Source organism: Ambystoma mexicanum, chromosome 6q (assembly GCF_040938575.1).
Source record: "Ambystoma mexicanum isolate Mex_15411 chromosome 6q, UKY_AmexF1_1, whole genome shotgun sequence".
Classification (NCBI taxonomy): domain Eukaryota; kingdom Metazoa; phylum Chordata; class Amphibia; order Caudata; family Ambystomatidae; genus Ambystoma; species Ambystoma mexicanum.
Window position 1 is genome coordinate 304,419,195 of NC_090937.1, and position 20,878 is coordinate 304,440,072.

The 20,878-nt window shown below is 42.5% G+C and overlaps 1 protein-coding gene across 17 annotated transcripts in view; it reads left to right on the top strand.

The window, feature by feature from the left end:
• ANKRD17 (ankyrin repeat domain 17) overlaps positions 1-20,878 on the top strand; it is a 2,430,147-nt gene that overhangs the window by 1,573,862 nt on the left and 835,407 nt on the right. For all 17 annotated transcript variants that reach the window (XM_069630806.1, XM_069630790.1, XM_069630801.1 and 14 more), the window contains one exon: positions 17,525-17,641. In XM_069630806.1, the coding sequence (XP_069486907.1) occupies positions 17,525-17,641 (117 nt within the window). The remainder of the gene's footprint in view (positions 1-17,524; positions 17,642-20,878) is intronic.

A 20,878-nucleotide genomic window follows, 5' to 3' on the forward strand; every position in this document is an offset into this window, starting at 1 on the left:
ACCCTGCTGGTTAGCCTCCTCCTGTGGTTTTTCCTTCTGCAGCGTTCAGACGCAGGCGGTTGAGGGGAACTGAAGCATGAGGCGTAGTGGCGTGCTATATGTACGACAACTGACATCACTTCCGGAGCCGGCGATCGAGCGTCGGACAAGACGGATCGACGGCTGAGTCGAGGTCCACTACACCCCTGTCGAAAAGTTTCTGAACAGCAGAGCTGGATGATGGATATCGATCAAGAGGAGGAATTTACAGAAGAAGAATCCATAGAAAAAGATTTACGATGAGTAATTTCTCCAATTACAGGAAACGGGAGGAATGCATAGTAGAGGTTGAATGTCCACTCAACAGTCAGTACATTCACCTGAGCTACGTGCAGAGGAAATTCTTTTTTTAAAAAAAAAAATGTATTTCGTTTCATACAAAACTTTTAAAAACAAACAATTTTCAAACAAGATTCATACATCCATCCTTATCATATTGCTCAGATCTCAGAATATTTCTAGGAATTGTCTTCATTATCTTTCCTGTTGTACAGGTTTTTTGTCCATTTCTTTCAGGAATGATATTAACGCAAATGTTATCTTGTTGTTAGAGCCATCATGAAGTGCACTCCACCATTCATCAGGGTGCCATGTTCTTTGCTCTATCTCAGTTCCAAAGATTTTCTGTCTCTCTTCTTCCATGTCTCAGCAATAGAGAACAAGATGCTCAAGTGTTTCAGTCTGACAATTACACAGCCTGCAGACTGTATTGCTTTGAGTTGTTTTATTTAGAATGTTAAGAATTTCCTTTGTTTGGAATTGATTCATCCTGAACTTTAAAAAGACTTTCCTTAAAAATCTACATGGACATTTTAGCAAATATTTTGATAATTTATTAAAGGCCTCAGCTGGCACTATTTGCATACATCGGTGGCAAGATCTTTGTTGTTCTGTTTTCCACCAGTCCATCTGCCACAATTTCTTTTTTACTTCATTGGGATTTGTCCATAATCATCTCTTTGGTAGTATTTAAGGTCTGAAGTATATTTTCACATTTCTGCTCCCACATCTCTTGAATTGATTGATTTTTTTATTTCAAGGTTCTTCTTTAGTACTTTAAATTGAGGGAGAAAATTTGTAGCAGATACTTTACTGTATAACATCAAGGTGTTCCATATGACTTTTGCAGTTATAGAGATGAGACTGAGCTCGTACCTGATACAGGCAAGAGGCGTACCAATAATTGGTATTCACATGATTCCCATGTGCCATATGAGCATCCGAAGGAGGCTTCACTTCCATATATCAATGCCGGGACTACTTTTATGTTGTACAAGTCCCAAACTGGTTTAAGACTAAACTTTCCATATTTTTTATTGATCATCGCAGCTTGTGCTGTTAATTGACTGCTTCTCTGTCGAATTGCTCTTACATTTGACTCGTCATTGATATTCGAGTTTATTATCACTCCCAAGTATCTCGTCTGAGTTACATTTCTTAGTAGTTCACTACCAATTTTCCACTGAATTTTTTTTTTTGTCATTATTCCCTTCCCTTGCATGTTCTTGAATTCGAAGGTTTCGGTCTTCGAGATGTAATCCTCCAATACCTTCAATTTATGCTGGAGACCAATAGGCGTTAAATCAAGTAGCACCATATCATCAGCATAAAGGATCCAGTCAATCAAATTCCCATTGATTTTTGGCAAAAATGTTCTAGTGTCTGTCAGGTGTTGTCCCACGTCATTAATAAAAAAAAGTTGAATAATACAGCACCTAGTGGGCAACCTTGTTAAACACCTTGTTCAGTTTTAATTGCTTTCGACAGTGTTCAAGACGGATTTTGACAGAGGCTCCTGAGTAGAGTTCTTTTATAGCTCTTATGAGTCCTTCAGGACAGTTCTGGGCTCTCATTTTACTCCACAACAAGTTTCGATCCACTGCATCAAAAGCATGGGCTAGATCAATGAAGGCAAGATGTATTGTTTTTTTCTTCCTAATTGCCTCCATTTTTAGTAGATTAAGAAGAAATAAATTAAGATTACAGCCTATGCCCTTTACGAAACCTGTTTGATGGAGGTCAAAGGAGTCGGATTGCTGTATCCATGTTGTTAACTGGATTTGCAATTGTGTTGCAAAGATCTTAACTACAACGTCTAAAAGCGCTATCGGCCTGTAGTTACCTGGCTCAGATCTTATTCCTTTTTTAAAGATAGGGACTATTGTAGTGCTTTTCCATGACAAAGGAATGGTTTGTTCTCGTATTATGTTTTTAAAGAGAATGTAACAGAATTCAGTCCATTCCTTAGGGTTTTCCTTTAATGTGTAATTTGCCAATCCGTGTGGACTGGGTGCTCTCGATGTGCTTAGCTTTTTGATGTTTTCTGCTATGTTTTCTTTCGAGATAGTAATATTCCAGGTCTCATGTTTGTCGCATAGACGATTTCTGGGGCTTATAAAGTGTAGTGTAATGATTAATCCATTGTGCCTCACTTACCATGTTGGTAATGAGCGCTGTTTGATTTGACTCAGTCTTGTTCAACATTGCCCAAAATTCTCTTGTTGTTTTATTGTGCAGTGTTCGCATCATTTCTTCCGCATCTTTTTGTTGTATTAAGGCTCTATGGGCCTTTATACAATTATTGTATTTTGTTTTCAGTGTTTTTTCCCCTTCTTGTTGCTTTTGGGCGTTCTCATGTTTTAATGCCCGAATGTTTCTTCGTAGTTCGCGTTTCTTTTCTACCACAGTTCGGTCATAACTATGGCAATGACGAAAGTTAGTTTTACCGTTAGTGTTGGGCGTCTCTTTAAATTGTTCTAGCAGTGGAACATAGTCCGGCTCTATATTATTTTGGATGTAGGCCGTCAAGTTTTTATTTTCATGCTGTTAAGCATTAGCCTATTACGACCAGGTACTACAGTAACTTCATTTGACCAATTTTCAGACTTATCAGGTCTCATTTCATGTTTAATTCCAATTGTGACTAAATTATGGTCACTTTCGTCCATATTCAGTACTTTCAAAAACACAACTGCATCATCAATGCTCTCCGATACAACAAAATAATCAATGACTGAATTTAAAGCCCCGTTTTTCCAAGTGGGGTTGGATGGTACATCTCCCGGTGTGTTCCCGTTGAGTATTCTAAGTTCCCTCACGGATATATCACTAAGGAGATGTTGAGTTAGTAAATCTGTTTTCAGACATGTTCGACTAGAGCCTTTTACACCCGATAACTTGTTAAGATTCAAGTTCCAATCACCACATATCAGATTTGCGTTTGTCTCTTGTGACATAATTTCATCTATTGCATCACACAAATCATCCAAAAAGGCCCAAGTCCCTGTTGATTTTTGTTGCCAGTATATATTAATTATGTGTGTTGAGTTTTTTAGCCAGCCTTTGTTAACATCCATCCCCATTTTTACAGTTTGAATGTAAGGGGTCACATTTCTTGTGTCAAGGATTCTGAAACCACTGCATAATTTTACCAAAGTGATCAGACCGGTCATAGGTCTACCCCTTTTCTGTATAATAGCTGGGTTAATTGCTATCTCATACCCAGATACCAGGGGTAGATCCTACCAACCAAGTTTCCTGTAAACACAGGATATCCAGATTTTGTAAGGCAGCAGGAGTGTCTTGAAAAAGGTGAGCATGCCCTCTTGTATTCCAGGATCTGATTTGAAGAATGTCGTTGTTTTTTATGTTATGACACTAGCTTGATTTATTTTGATTTAATGAGCCGGCCAGCCAACTCCAATCATCCATGCATGCAGTTTGCATTTAAATTGTTCGTTTTGGCTCTTATCTAAATAAACCGGCACAGGGATTGTGATCTTTATTTTCCTTTTTTCGTTTGTTTTAGCAGGTTGTTCCAATGTCGAAATTGCAGTCAGATTACTAGCTCGTTTATTGAGCTCGTTATTCCGGAAATTAACCAAGCTTTCGTCTCGGAGTCCAGTTATATTTCTAATTGATTCAGTTTGATCCGTTCTCAGATTTCTTAGCTGGTTCAGTTGACCATTACTGAGCTCTTCAATGTGAAAATCAAGCCTGCTTAGGGCGGTTTGATCCATGATTTGGTTCCTTACATGTCTTTCATGTATGTGTAATAGGACCAGATCGGTCTGTAATTCATTTACAAATTCTACTATTTTTAGGTCTCTTGAAGACAATGTTTTCAATAGTCCAGTATGTTTTAGTAAAGTTAACACATTTCTTCTGTTCAATATAAGCCCATCATTTGTCTTATAAGCTCTTTCTAACAAAAGGCAGACATTGGGATTGATGTTTTTACAAGTTTGTGCTACTTGTATCTTCTGTTGTGGAGAGACTTTTGCACCTGCGATGGAAAAAGTACTCCCTGCAGGGTCTTCTTGATTTTGTATTCTCCCCGGTCGATTATTTGGGAGGCTTTTCAATAATTTCTCAGATTCACGTTGATGACTCTTCTGAGAGGTAGGTTGTAGAAACTCTTGATTTATTGATTGATTTTCCCTGTCTTGTTTTTGATGGATAAGATTCCTTCGCTCTTAAATAGTTAAGAACCTTTCTTCCATGTCTGTGGTGTTAGTGCCAGTAGTTTGTTCTCTCTCTCACGTCACTTTCAATAGGGTCCATTATACATACTCGTTCCTCATTATTTCCTTTTGAGATCAAATCCCTTGGATTATTGTTCTCATAAGCTGAAGTAGTCATTACTTTTCTTGACTTGCAACTTGGTGAATTCCCAGATGCTTCAAGATCTACTTCATCAGTATCATAGTCGCCCTCTACTATCTCACATGTTGATAAGTTCATTAAGTCGTCAGTTGTGTTGTCATCACCAGTGATATTAGAGCGTTTCTCATGGTCATTATGAATTTTATCCAGATCTTTAATAATTCATTGTTTGAAGGATCTTGTTTCTTTTCGCTCCTTGCTGTAAACTCTGAGAGATTCAGAGGTTTGAGATTTCTTGAGAGGAAATTCCCTGGAGCAGAACAGCTCACACTTCCTGTTCACACTGGAAGCCAAGAGGTCCAACGTCCATAATCCCCCACTGGGAGAGTTTGTCTGCTATAGGCTTCCGCAATTGCATTCCTGGTTCTTGCAAGATCTGTCAGAGATGCGTCATTCTACAGAGCCCAGAACCACAGTCTTATTGCTCCTCTACACTGTGGTAAATAACCCATACCACCCTACTTGTTGAATTGGTACATGGCTACTCTGTTGTTCGTAAGGGCCAGAACATGCTTGCCCTTCACAGAGGGGAGGAAGTCAACAAAGACCAGCCTGAACACCTTCAATTCCAGCAGATCTATGAGTTCCCAAGACTCTGAGGGAGATCACGGCCCGCTCACCATCCGGACCAGCAGGCTTGCACTCCCAATCTTTGAGGGACGCATCAGTAACCACTGTTAGCTCAGGTCAAGGTTGCTGAAGCTATGCCCCTTTCAACCAATTGTCTTGCAAGAACACCACGCAAGATCTTGATAAACTTTGCTCGAGACCTGCAAAAGGTCTTGTATGTTCCCTGGAAACTGAGATCACCGGGAACAGAGGAGCCACTGAAATGAAAAGTCAGACCTTCGGAAACACTGCAATGCAGAAACCATGAGACCCAACAAGTGCAGAAAGGCTGAGGAAGGATGTTGTTCCAGGTATTTGAGGGCTTGATTTTGCTCCCCGATCCATTGGCGAAAAAGCTCTGTCAAAGCGAGTTTCCCAAACTGCACCGATAAATCAAAGGGACTGGGATAGTGAAACCTGAATTCTTGAAGTTCAGGGAGAAGTCCGAGCTGTGCAACAGGTTGCACGCACAGAACAGATGTGCCGACGACTTGTCTGTGGAGCCTGCTCGGACAAGCCAGTCATCCAGGTAGCGAGAGACATGAATGTCTTCTCTCCCGAGTCAAGCTGCAACCACTGCCAGCTGCTTGGTGAAGACCCTGCGTGCCTAAAGGCCCAACTGCAGGAATTTTAACTGGTAGTGACAATGGCACACAATGCATCTCAGGTAATTTGTGTGCTTAATATGGATAGCAACATGGAAGTAAGCATCTTAAAGATAAAGGGGAAACCAGCCAGTCCTGTCGATCGAGGGTATGGAGGATCTGGGCTATGGTCAGCATGTTGAATTTGTCTTTGCACAGGATCAAATTAGTAGACTCAGATCGAGGATGGGCTGAAATCCCCCACCCTCCTTCAGAGCCAGAAAGTAAACTGAATACTGGCTTCTGCCTCAGAACCAGCTCTGTCATGCCTTTCATCAGAAGGTGACAAACCACTTCCAAAATGAGAGGGTTTGACTGCAAAAGACAGCTGCAAGGATGGTGATATGGAGGGAATTGGGTGAAGGGGGGGACAATATCCCTGGTAAACAACCTGTAAGGCCCAAGCATCGGATGTGGCATGACACCATTCTCAGCTGAACCAGGCAATTCTCAATCCCTCTGTTGACTTTCAAAGGGGCTTAGCAGCTAGGCTAGTAGAGGGCACCGCATAGGTGAAGACAACACCTTTGAGAGCTCCTCTTCCCATAACTCCTTGAAAACTATCTGGTTGCAGTTTGCCAGAGGTTGCTTGACCTCTGTTACAGAAGGGATACGTGGTGGAGGGACAAAACTCCCTACTTTCACTTATGGGAGCTGAAGGTGGCTGTACTGCCAGACTAAAAGTCTTCACTGTGGACTTGGAGGACAGGAACATTTGTAAGGAGTTGCCAGACATGGTCACAAAGAGATTATATACCCATCAAAAGGGATTTCCAGAAGCTTTGACTTCATGTCCTGGTTGAACCCTGTAGTCCCCCTTACTACAAACACGCAGCCGCGTCCAGGCCTGACTGTAATATCTGTCGGAATGCATCTTTACCGTCCTGGACGAGGGTCCGAAAGCCTACAGAGAGGTGCTCGGCTGCACCAGAGACGTGGAGTTCCTATGAGCGAACAGAGTGTACGGGAAAGGAACTGAGGTCATGGGGCACGGTGCATTGATCTATACTGTGCCAACGTCATGTCTGGCGTGGAGCACATGTCAGAGATGAGCAGAGCATACTTGGAGCTGCACTGCGCACTCTGGTGGCGCAAAACCATCCGAAATTCAGATGCATTTAAAACATCAGATGAGGTAGGAATCCATTTTATGGACTTAATGGGTTTTTCTGTGAATTATTATACTGGTTATATGCCTTTGATTCCTCTAGAAGCCACACCCCTGAGTTTGCTTAGGAGAATTCCCTGTAAGTGTTTGTGTAGCAGGAAGCAACCGTTGGCTGGCCACCTCATGTTGGAATGGTGCATGTGTGCATGATTGGGGTTTTGGGTTGCCCTCTATCTGTGTGTTTGATATAAAAGCTGACACATTGTACCATAAACATTTTCAACTTCAGGGATTTGAGCCTGAAGATGACTGAGACATGGCTGACCTGGATATTACAATGGTAGCTCTGCACAGGTGTCTTTTACACTCTTGAACTTCAATGGTGATAATCTGCCCCTCACCGCAGACCTGCGACCGGCACTTGTAAGGAAAGATTTTCTTTTTGCTAACTTTCCCACCATAGTTTCCTCATTAAGGGCCCCTGACCCAACTCACACTCTCCTGAGACAAAGTCTTCACTGCTCATCCATGTATTTTATTGGGTTTTGGCTAACCTCTCAGAGCTCCCTGTTCATCATGTTATGTGAAGTTATGTTACTTGGCATTTATAAAGCGCCTTATGTATCATTGGTATGATCTCAACGCGCTGGTACGTTGAATGCCCTTCGGAACCACAGTTCAAGTCAGTAGAGGGAGAGAGAGAGTCGTATGGTGTGTGGGCGCTCCGGATGTGTGTGTAGCTGGTGTGGTTGTTGCATGATAGCCGCTTCTTAGCAGTAGGTGTGGTGCTGAGGAGATCAGTTGGATATGTTCTGTCTGGAAGGTGGACACCCACACTGACTTCTGGCTGTGTTAGGCCTGAGGAGACGCTTTAGCTAGGATGGCCTCCTAAAGCACAGGCACAATGCCCTGACTCTGATTTTCCCAGATTGTTCAGATTGATTTCTAGAACCTGGCCTGGCGGACAGATTTTAGGGGGCGACCCTTAGTTGGGGTGTGTTAGGCAGAATCCTGTGCAGTACCCTTTGGGAACACTACACAAAATTGAGACTACAAGGGGCAGCACCATTCACCTTTGGTAAAAGCCTGTGCCACAAAGAAAAAGTGGTAGCAGTGACTGAGTAGCCAGGCTTATCTCAAGAGTAAGTGAGCAGTATCAAATAGTTGGACAAAGGATAGCAATCATTATGATTCAGGCAAACACTGACTCAAGGTTTTCAAGTAAAAGAATATACATTTATTTTACTCTTCAGTTGTCTAACATTACACTATTATTAGCAGTTTTAAAAATCACACTCTTAATACACCGCAAGACTCCCAATAGTTTTCAGACAAGTTAGGCTCACAAAATGAAGTGGGAGCAAAATGGCACTCTTGATTAAAGAAGGGAAGGAAAGACAAAGTTAGGTAGAAATTGAACCACTACAACAGGTAAGTACTCGGGGCAATTGAACAAGGGCAACTACAGTGACAGGATCAGGTAAGAAAGGCTTAAGGCTAAAGTAAATGGGACAAAAGTCTTTTACCCAAGATCACACAGTTCAGGGTAGTTTGCGGTAAAGTTCATGCCACGGATTCCGGACGAGGTTGGTTGGCAGAAAAGTGAGTGTTCTAAGAAGAGAAGGATGAGCCCTCGGTTTGGAGAAAGGTTTCACATACTTTCACCGCGGCTGAACGAAATGAACAACCGGGTTAGCCCAGTACCTTAAACAGAGAAGAAGCTGTAGCTGAGGCAGATGTTCCTGGTAGTTCCTGCAGGCTCACGGTTCCTGAAGCGACTGTCGGACTGACACGAAGTAGGAAACTGGAGGGTCCTGCGCTACCCAGGGAAGGAAACCAGCATAGCAAAACGACGAATAAAGGGTGCGCGCCTTAAAACCCAAACAGGGTCCGACCGTCCTGGCTATCCGGCCCACTGTAGCTCTGTACAGTGGATTCGACCAGAGGAGGGGTCCTGGCTTGAAGTTTGGGCAAACTGGTTGGTCCCACCAGCTCAAGGGAAGAAGATTCCTGGGGGATCCTCTTGTGTCGTTGGAGTTGAAGATTCGGACCTGCAGCAGGGCTTCACCGGGCAGTTCAGTCGTGGTAGGGGTCCTCTTCCATCAGTTCCTCGTGTCTTTCGTTCTACTCTTCCATACCCAGAGACCTGCTTTTTATGCAGTTTTCCCCCATTCACACAGCCTGGCTGTCAATCACACAGCAGGGTGGCTGTCCTGGCAAGGACAGTCGGCCAGCCAATCAAACAGGAGTGCGACGTTGTTAGGCAGAATCCTGTGCAGTTCCCTTAGGGAGCACTACAGAAGATTAAGACTACAGGTATGAGCAATAAATCCCCTTTGGTATCAGTCCGTACCACAAAGATTTAGCTGAGACTTATCTCAAGAGGGAGATGAGCAGTATTCAGGGTTTACACAATAGGACTACAATACTAGGGTACCAGGAAACACTGACCAAAGCTTTGTATTAAAAAGAATATATATGTTTATTTTACACACTTCTAGTTCAAGACATTAATCACAGTTATTAGAGCAAGTTAAAATCAGTCAAGAAAAGTATACACAACTCCCTAGTTAAATTGTAGACAAGTTTGAGCAAGAGTGAAAACTGAGCAAAACGGCACAGTGAAAACCAAACACAAATGGCACTCTAGCAATTTCTCACAAGGGAGGGAAAGCACAAGTTATACAGGAATATCTTCTTACACACCCCAGCAACACTTCCCATAAGTTTGTGAACAAGTTTAGGCAAGGCAGTACTTTAAGTTATATAAGGCTTAAATGAAAACCGAGCAAAATGGCACTTCACAAGTTTTAAAAATGGCAAGAAAAATGTGGTTATAAGAAGTAGGTGCACCAACACAGTTCTAGTTGAGAAGCAATCTAGAGAAGGCAGTTCTAACAAATTTAGCCAGATTCAATAGGCCTGTGCCAGAGTCAGTGCTACAGGGCAAAGGGCCCAGGAGAAAAATGTTCTTGTAGCTGCAGTCAAGTCTTTGGTTAACTATTTGAAAAGTTGGATGCAGAAGGTGAAAGACCATGTTAGAGGATAGGGGCGGCCAACCCAACAGGGAGATAAAGGATTTAAAGCACCTTTAGCACTACCACACGAAAAGGGCTGCCTGGCAGAACAATGTACCTTGAAATGTAGAAGAGGCTCCTGCGGTGGTGGTTGTTCCTGGCAGTTGCTGCAGTTCGGGTGATCCAGCAGAGGAAGAGGGACTCTCGTCGTGGAGGAAGGTTCGAGTCACTGCACTGCCCAGGGATGAAACCAGCCGCGGTGCTGCCCAACAAATAAAAGGTACACGCCTTTAAATCGCGGGCTGGGTGGACGGGTACCTGGCTATCCAATCTGAGTACAGGGTACTGGCGATTCGACCAAAGCAGGTCCAGGAAGGCGATTGGCAAACTGGTTGGCCCCACCAGCTCAAGGGAAGGAGGCTCTTTGAGATTAAGATCTTCTCTCGTCGTGTGGAGAAAAGTGGTGAGACGCTGCAGCAGGGCTTCACCGGTGGTTCAGTCGTTGCAGATGTCTTTGGCTTCTCTCCTCTTCGGCTTCTTAGTTCCAGTGGCAACGTATTGCTCTTCCAGTCCTCAGGACCCTGCTTTTATGCAAAAAGATCCCCTTTCATACAGCCTAGCTGTCACTCACACAGTGGAGTGGTCATCTTGGCGGGAGACCCTCCAGCCTATCAGGGCAGAGTGCGACATGGATTGCTGAGGCAACCCTCTCTAGGGGTCCTACTTCCCCTCCCACACAATGGATCCACCCCAGACTCAGTGGCGCCGAAAGGAGGGCTTCTTGGCAGAAGCCCGCCAAAAGGGCGAACAAAGGATTCCCGACCTGGGTTAGGAGTTTAGAGAAAGACACGAGAAAGAATTTATATTAAAGTTCTGGCAAATAAAACCTACTGGAGTAAAGTTAATATTGAAATAAACCGGTGGTATGTTAAAGGCTGTCAGTAAATGCGGTAGCCTCAAACAATGGGAGAATCCCATAGGGAAATATTTGCGGTCAAATATTTTTGGTAGTAACCACTGCCACCAGCCAGAAACTTTTGAGAGAGGGACTGTACGGTACCCTCTCGAAAATGAACATAAGGGTAAAACTATTAACCCTTGCCAGCACCTTTAACCCTTGTCAGTACCTCCATAGTAATATGGGTTGTACTGGTTTTGTTCATAAAGATTGACTAGTAAAGTCAATGGGGACTTTACATGCCCTGGGAGACAGTAGTCAGTCCCAGGGTATGGAGTCTATGTTTGGGGGTCGCTACGACACCCCTGTGTCACTGCACAGAGGGTGCTGTGTAACGCATGTGGATAAAGATGGTTCCTATGGGGTGAGATAAGCCCCATAGACATTAAACACAAAAAATAGCCTAGAACACACATAGAAAATAGGCCTAAGAGTGGGAAAAAGAGTCACTCTTAGCAGGAGAAAAAAATAAACCCTTCAAATCCAGCAAAGCTGCTGGGGGACTCTATAGGTAAGGGAAATTAGCCATAAAATGAGAATTCTCCCTAACAGACTTGGGTTATCAAGGGAACCCATGGCAGGGGTCCGAAGACCCCTCCCTCACATCCTGCCTACCCAGACTCTCGGGCGCCTAAAGGAGGAGGGCCTATGTGCAGAAGCCTGCGAAAAGACGGTGAACAAACGGACTAAAACCTGGTTTGTCGTGTAGAGACGAACGCGAGAAAGACTTTACCAAAAAGAAATGGCGACTAAACCCAGCCGGGACAATATTAAAATGAATATGGTCAAGCGGGTTTATGTTCGAGGCTAATATAATAGCCTAAAACAACACCAGGGTTATATAACATAACCGCGGTAGGAAAAATAGGGTAGTTACCACTGCCACCAGCCAACTCTTAATGGAAAGGGAGCGAAACAGTGCTCCAAGAGGAACAGACAAAAGGGGGTAAGATTTGACCCTTTCCAATACTCAATGTAAGATGTGGTGTACTGGGTCGGTGGTTTAAAGATACTAAGTAAAGTTAATGGCAACTTTACATGTTTCTGGGAGACAGTAGTCAGTCCCAGAAACTGGAGTCAGTGGGAAGTCTGAAAGACAACCCTGTGTCACTGCACTGAGGGTGCTGTGTAACACACACAAGAAAGTGGTGTCTATGGGGTAGGTGAGGCTCCATAGCCCAAGATCATACAAAATATCAAAACACATGTAAGAGTGGGAAAAAAGGCTCACATTCTTACCAGGTGAAAAAAATAAACCCTAGAAATCCAGCAAAGCTGCTGAGGGACTCCTTAGGTAAGGGAAATCAGCAATTTATGAGAATTCTCCCTAACAGGGGAAAACCTGAGAGGTTAGCCAAAACCCAATCAAGGTAGTAATAGAGAGCAGTCAAAGATATTCTCAGGAGAGAATGAGTGGAGTCAGGGGTCCATAGTGAAGCAAAAGGTAATTCAATTGAGACAGGAATGTACAAAAATACTATATTTATTCGAGGCCCAAAACGCACATCAGAAAATGTAACCAGGCTATATGTAACCTAACAAACTGGGCATCTCTGAACTTGAAATATTGCTTTATACACTTAAACGTTCCCAATAGATTATACTATTCTCTTTCTAGAACAGGTCTATTTCAAACTGATAAGGTGAAAGATTGCCCTAGATGCCATACTTTGATTGCAACCTTGATGCATATGTTGTGGTCCTGTTTGAAACTGAGTGGGTACTGGCACTCTTTCATTAATGTTTTAACAGACATACTAGGTCAGCAGTTAAGCCTAACTGTGCGTGACTGTATGCTGGGCTATACCAGCAAGATCGGGATTACCAAACCCAGATTTTTAAATTTGGGATTGCATTGGCCAAAAGAGCAATACTAATTAAATCAACTTGGAAGGAACCCGCCCACATGGGATGCATGGCTACAGGATGTTATCTGGGCTAATGATAACAAAGAACTGTACTTCACTCTTCTACCGAGTACCAGCCGATCCAAAGACATTTAGTCGAAATTTCGAATATATTTAGCAAAAGCGGCTCTGCCGTAAATTAGTTTTATATTCATTACCACACTTTAGATTACTTGCCATTTTATACATGTCCAATTGATACATGATCTGACTAAGTCCTGTGATGTACTACTGCTTGAACAACTCTTGGGACTATTGTATTATACGTACTCCACCAAGTGTTGCAAAAATAAAGAATATTTCAAAAAAGTGCTTCTGAAAGTGCTGTTGTGGCTAACGTTGCTCCTGGGCCCTTTATTCCTGAGAAGAACGCTGTGGTGATTATTAACACCAAAAATAACCTATCACAAACTTACGAGGCTAAGCTCAGCCCGCCTCTACCCACAATCCTCATATTGGCAGTGTGTGCACATTCTAGGAAGTGCTTCTGAAAGTGCTGTTGTGGATGTGTGGGCGAAGGCCCGTGAGTTAGCGGTGCATCTTACTCTCCGAAAAAGGTATTGTAAAACACTGCACTACGCAAACATTGTCTGTTGGATTTGACACCAAACAGTGTCCTGCATGAATAGAAACGTTTAGTCCCTAAAGACAGGAATGCCTTCAGACCTAAAGATTACAAAAGTAGATGCAATCTAAGCAAACCCCAGTAAAAACATTACAAACTTCGACAGCTGTAAAAACTAGGCTCTTGAGCTTACGCTCTCGAACACGGTCTATGACGGCAGACATCAGAACGTTTTGTTTGCTCGACGCATCCAAGTCAAAAAAATCGGTTACAAACAAAACACTGCCCTTAGTGATTCTTCCGGCACAATGCAATAACTGCAGCCAAGCACTCGATAATTGACTTGGCAACATAGCCGGATTCCCTAATGGCAGCAGGTTTCTATGAAACTATTTCCCAAACCCGAATTTCGGAAGCAGCACCTTTACAGCCTCAGAATAGTGATGTACACATGACTCATATTAGAACTGACAGCACCTCATTACAACATGCAGCCCGAACACTGGGCCAGATACACAATCCTCACGAAGATATCTGTACTTTACAGGAAACTGTTGAGATAGCTAGTGTAGTAAACCAGATGGCAAATAGAAACAAGTGACCCATCACATCACCGATCCTTCCTTGCTCTCCCAAAATGACTACTCCCTCTCGACGCCGAAATGCCCACACTAGCCTATCGCAGTCCCCTATCATGTTTGATCCGTCCAGCAACAATTCATCGGCCCTCTCCATTTCTTTTGCACGACCGACTCCAAGGAAACCAGTAGAGAGATGGTCTATTTAACAGCCTCCAAGTATAGGCTCTCCAACACCACCTCTGCTAGAATGAACGGCAACATCGATGAATACAGCCGAGATCTTTGACAAAACTGTGAGACATTAAATAATAAAATGGATGTCCAAACTAACTTGCTTCAGAACCTCTTACAAGTGAAAAGCCATAAAAACGGCCAACCCATACAGAGTGATCTAATAAGTTTATGTGAACTAATAAATAGCAAGATAATATTCTCAAACCACTAATCTAGAAAAATGATTGCATCCTAACATGGACAAACCCGGAACGCCTTTGGCATGCCCCAGTTCTACTAATCAATTAACTGTGGTCGAATTGACAAGCTCACAGGTGCCCGCAACACCTTGTTGGGCGATTAATCCATTAAGTTGCGACACAGGTTTGAATAGCATAGAAGCTCCCACTTGCACCCACTCTGATACCTAATGCATTACAAAAATACAATTTTACCATCTTTACAAACCCAAAAAAGAAAGGAACTTCTAAACCCGCCCAACAACCTAAAACAAGCAAAAATGTTAAAACAAGCTCTATGCAAAATCATTCGAAATCGAAACATTTCTTGTGAGCCCTGTCACTACCCAAGAAACAACTTCATAATGTCACTGCAGCAATTCCAAAAAATACATGAACATATCCTTGAATAGTAAAACCAAACAAGTTCATTTGAAATGGGTCACTCATACCAACTCTAGTCAAGAACCAATTGATGAGCTCTTGCTTGCAAATGCCTCTCAAGATCAGAAAAGTGCCTGCACGTGACTCCTTAAAACCAAGTTCTAAGCCCTGACAACAAAACAGTGCAAATCAAGAAAGTGAGTATCTGACCTGCAGAGAAGAGAGATCATAGTCAAGTCAGTGGCTCAGTATCTACATGTCACTGAATACACACAAAAGGTCCTCATGGGATCATCTGCGTTCAAAGACTAATTTACGAGACTTGCACCCCCAAACTCACTTAATGAACAGCAAGTGAGTAAAAAAAAAAGAAAGTCCCTCACATAATTTCGTAGCCTCACAGGCTAAGAAAGTTGTGAATTGAAAACCTACGTACTGCCATAGCTTGATAATATACTGTAGACCCAGACCATACCCCACCTATGCTTTAAATGGGGCTTGTGTCCCGATTATCTTCAGTGACATACCAACTTTAGAGGATCTTTCTACTTCTGACATAACTCGAGTAGAATTTCCCGATGATTCTGACCTTTCTACGGCCAGACTGTAGATACAGTCTGGTATTGTTTTCAATACAATATGGCAGACAAGGCACTCACTCTTTGAGTTAGGGTTTTGCCTTAGCCATGAACCAGGCAACAACATAGAGCTGCCTACAGCTCTAACTAGTGCAGGTTTCCAACCTAGAAATGGGACAGCACGGCCGCCAACCATCCCGGTAACGTGCTCACAACAATCCTTTGATCATCACCATCAAATTCAAGTCAATGGACACAAGCAATACTCTTCCCGCTCATATTCAATTGAATATGAATAGCAATTTAAGAGACGCGAATCACAATGTTACTGACTAATCAGTTGGAACACAAAGGTGCATAAGCACCTCAAGAATTAAAAAAAAAAATTGAATAGGTTCCTATGACATCATCGCTCTCCAAGAGACCTGGCTTGTGGAAACCCCAGTTTGGGAAGATCACACAATTTTAGTTCTATCTGCTAACATCCAGGCCAAGGTCAGACCTATGGTTGAATTGCTGTTAGCTGTAAAACAATTCAACAGGTCTGAAAGTAGAGGCTTGGGCGGAAGGTATCTAGTCATTGCATCAAATGTAATTTCATCTAACACGATACCATCGAATTATATGCAACGAAAACCTTACCATCGAAGTACACTTTCGTTGACTATAATTAGATGGTAGTATCGAAATGAATAATATTTGTTTTTTTGCAGTAGGGTTACATTAGGGTTAGGGTTGGGGCTAGGTTTAGATTAAGGGTTTCTTTAGGGCTGGGGTTAGATTAAGGGTTACATTAGGGTCAATATACCCCCCCAATATAAAAAAAACATTAAAACGTTACAAGGAGCTGGCCAGTGCCGTAATATCAGGACTGGACCGCTCCATGTGACGTTTTAACGTTAGAAAAAAATGCATTGAAATCTTTTACATGTAAAAGTGCATTTTCATTGAAACCAGTCCATTTATATTTTTCGATGGACTGGTTTAGATGGAAAATCACTTTTACATGTAATAGCCTGTCGATGCATGGGTGGGTAAACAATGCTTTGGTTTCGATGCTGTGGCATTTCAATGCTACAGTTTCGAGGAAATTACTAGGAATCGAGGGGGGGGGGCAAATAGCTATAGCCAACTGGTTAGAATAAAAACACTTAACAAGGTATTAGCCTTAGTTAACTTGTACTGGAACCCTCAGCCCTACCAGCTGATGCCTTTTTCAGGGCAATCCATATTAAACGTAGTCATGTTGGACTCCTCAATAACGTCCACTATTGTGGCCGGTGATTCAAACATTCATTGCATGACAAAATCAACATCTAGCGACACCACACTAATACGTAGATGGAACTCGCTGATGGCCAGCAGAGAGCTAATCATGCTAAATGGAGCTATAGATGAGGACATACTGCCAAACAACACATGAAGGAGACAAAATCAAGAGGCAATCATAGACTACATCTATGTAGATAGATCCTTATTTTCTATTGCAACAATGTCCCAAAAACTTTGGCTAGCTGGAAGCATTTAAAGCCTATGTCTTATATTGTGTGATATAACCATAAACTAATGAAAATGTATTTTTGAGGTAAATCATGTACTTCATTTCACCCTTATGTATTGCTTACTGTGCCTCATTGGTATTTGTACAAAACAAATGTATTTGAGCATGATTATTTCAGATTCAAATTGCAAGGTACTAGCCAGGCATGAAAAGTCACCCGCCCACCTCAGTTCTCCACATGTACAAAGAACACCATATATTACACGCCAAGAGACAGTTATAATTAGTCAACAGCTAGTGGCATGTGCAGATTTTGAAGACTGGTTATATTTTTTTTAATTTTGTCCTGGATTGTTATTTAAATTACATTTCTTCTTTGATTTTAAGATTAATCTCAATCTTAATCCTACACCTCAAAGGTCCCTTTACTATTGACATCAGGTGTTGGTTGCATGTGACTTTACATAAACGTGTATCATCTTACTTTTTATACCAATGTATTCAAAATAATTTCAGGAGATGTTGAAAAAGTGTCACCTCTGTATGGAATCAATTGTACAAGCCAAAGACCGTCAAGCTGCAGAGGCTAACAAAAATGCTAGCATCCTTTTGGAAGAGCTGGATTTGGAGAAGGTAAGTCTTTTATCCTGATATACCACACAGCACATATTAGAAAATAAGGCCTCCATAAAATTGCTAGGTTTGTGGACTGTGGTTTTTAGTTAACTTGAAAGAAAATGGTGCACACCGCAACAATCATAGCAAAGGGATTTCAATTACCTCCACTGTGTTTTTCACCAATAGAACTTTCATAAGGCTGCAAGTTCGCAAAATGAAAGTGAAACAATTGCTTAAATATTTGAAGAGTGTGGTGCAAAGTATGCCATAAACTGTCAAAACCAGCAAGTTTGAGGTAACCTGTGAAGGGCAGAGTTAAATATGTGGGGGGAATAGCCTGTGAGTAATGGTTGTCTAGTCTACCCCTGTTAGGACAGTTTAGGGCTTAGTAAAACCGTTCAACTGAGGCAGTACAAGACTTTACTCTTAGTATAAGGCTGTACCACCTGAGGGGAGCGTAGACAGAGCAGCCAGTCTTATTTTAAGAGGGAGTGGGGGCTGTAGAATCAGTACAATAAAATTGTAATACAAATGGTCCAAAGAAACACGGAAACACTATGTATTGTAAAAAAAAAAAAATACATGGTTTATTTAAATACAAGTAGGCCCAGATGAATCTTGGGCGAAATAAGCACTATCACAGATCATATAAACACATCATATAAACACATTATAGAAAAACACATTATGCTTGAAGGTACACAGACCAAAGCATATAACCTAATTTGGAGCACCTAACAGGTATTCTAGGGAAGTCAAACCAATAGTTACTTTTTAGATTACTTTCAGTAATATAAGGGCAGTAGATCCTAGCAGTTGTACCTGTGACGCTGAGCAAGAAATAACTTAGCAACCCAACTGGACAATATACTATGTGAATAGTGGAACACTTATTCTAGGAACAGTAAAACATCTGTAACTCTGGTTCAGGATAAGGTATTCTAGGGGAGTTGGACCTTGGGGTGTAGTATTCAATTACAGTTGCTTTTCAGTTCACAGACTAAGTGTAGCAAAAAAATCCCACTTATTTTAGGATAACAGAGTTATGCTCAAGGTAAGTAAAACATATACACTTTTTACAGGAGCTATCAGCCACTTAAAGGCAGGTGTAAACCTAAGACTCTTTTTGTGCCTGTCGCAGACAAGGGAAAGCAAACCCAATGTTACTCTTGATGAAGGTTATTCTAGGTAGGTAAAACCTAATGCAGACTTATTCTGGACAGGCTAACAGCAAGTCTGGGGAAGCAAGACCCGGTTGGGGACACTCATACATTTATCCTAACAGGAATAGTGAAGTGAAACCAACAGCATTACTTTTGGGAAGAGGCCCAACCAAATCACAGGTGAGTAATATACCCTTACATTGACTTTCTGTTCGAATGGCCAAACAGTTTCTAAGGAAAGAAAGAGGTTACATATACTCATCAGAATCGCAGAACATTTCTAAGTTAAGTAATAACTTTATGTAACTGTACACTCAGAGTTAGTTACCAACCAACTACTTTTGCCAGTAAGTAACTTTTTAAACATGTATTCTCTTTTCTAAGCAAAAGGCCCAATCCTTAGAAGTCTTTCCCTTATTCTTCGAGCATGAGTTGCAGAAGGGTGGTCACTAGGGTCTAGTGTCCAACAGGCAGGTCAGGATAGGTTCTTAAGTAGCAAAGGTCAGACTGTTAGAACAAGTAAGTACTTTACTTTAGAGTTATTTGAGGGTCCAGGGGCTTCACAAAAGACACCCTAGGAGGATTCCAGCAGGGGCCTGGGTGCACTGGACGAGAGGACTCCCAATCACAGAAAACCCCCCAAAACTACACAGGAATCACAAGAGAGTTGAGGTAAGTAAAAACCCAAGCAAGCAGAGTACCTCATCACAGAAGAAGATTTTTGCAGCAGGAGTACCTCAGGATCTGCAGCCAAAAAACGGTTTTAGAATTCCTTCATTCAGAAGACAGGACACTGGAAGGACATTTGCTGCAAGGATCACAGGGAAGGCTCTAGGCAAGCTTTTCCTCATGGATGGAACTCTATGGATTTGGCACCTTTTTCGGGCGCACAGAAGACGACAGAATATCGCTGGTCGGATTTTCTTAGTTTGCAAGTTCCAGCACTCAGGTGAGGGGACTTATCGGTCTGGAATTGTGCCTCTGGAGATCCAGCAGGCTACCCACGAAGTTTCAGCGAGACTCAGAATTCGGAAGACCATGCACCGCACAATGGCCCGAGGTACCAGGGTATTGGGGTATTGCATCCCTGCAAGGTCGCAGCACAGCGTGTTATAGCTCAAAATACAGGACCTCTTGAGTCTAGTGGGTCTCACCAGGCTCTGGATCGCCGTTTTCAGAGTCCATTGGTCAATTAGAAGGAAGGGCTACAGCAGGCTCTCTGGTCGCTGGAAATCGTCTCGGCTGCAAATTCTACATCTTCCTTTTCGGTTTTGGTTTCAGTGGTCGACTAACTCTTCAGCTTCCACAATCAGACTTTTATGCAGGAACCCAGCCAAACAAACAGCCATACAACATTCAAACTTGGGGGGGAGGAGGTGGAGGTTGGCAATACTTTCAGGACAGCCAGCCTCCCTGTTTGAACTGGAATCTCTCACCTGCAGAGTTTTTGACTCCTCCCTCGCTTCCTGCCTTCACAGACACTCTGGAGCCTGGGTGGGAAGTCCACAGGACTCCTGCAGAAGATAAAAATCACACAAAGGAATTTCCTGCCCTGTATGGCAGGGGAAGGAACAAGGAAGGACAGGGAACACTAAAATGGCGAAACAACAAGACAGGGACTCATTTTGGTAAACTGAGCACCCATGGGTGCCTTTACCGGGACTGTGGAAACAGCCTGCGTTAAAGGTGCACTGAATTATTAAAAAGTTTCACTGCCACGAACCATTAAAAGTATGTTTGTCCTTGTAACATAAATGTTACATTTAAAATGAGAAAGGGGATACTCGGTATCTCCCCAGCACTCCACATACGGTGGGGGGTGCTGGTCTCACCTAATTAAATGTAAAAAAAAGGATCCAAAGATCCTTTCTACCCTTGGGAACTGTAGTTCTCACAAGGTTTGCCAGAGAAACTTTAAAAGTGGAGCCTCTAGGGCAACCCAGCAACAACAGGCACTTATTGCCAAAAAGTTGTCAAAGAGGATAACTTTTAAAAGACACTATGGAGAGTCTAAAAAATGACACCCATAAAAAGAGTAAAAGATTCTGTGCGTATGGATAAAGGTTCGCACCCTGGTATAAGTAAAAAT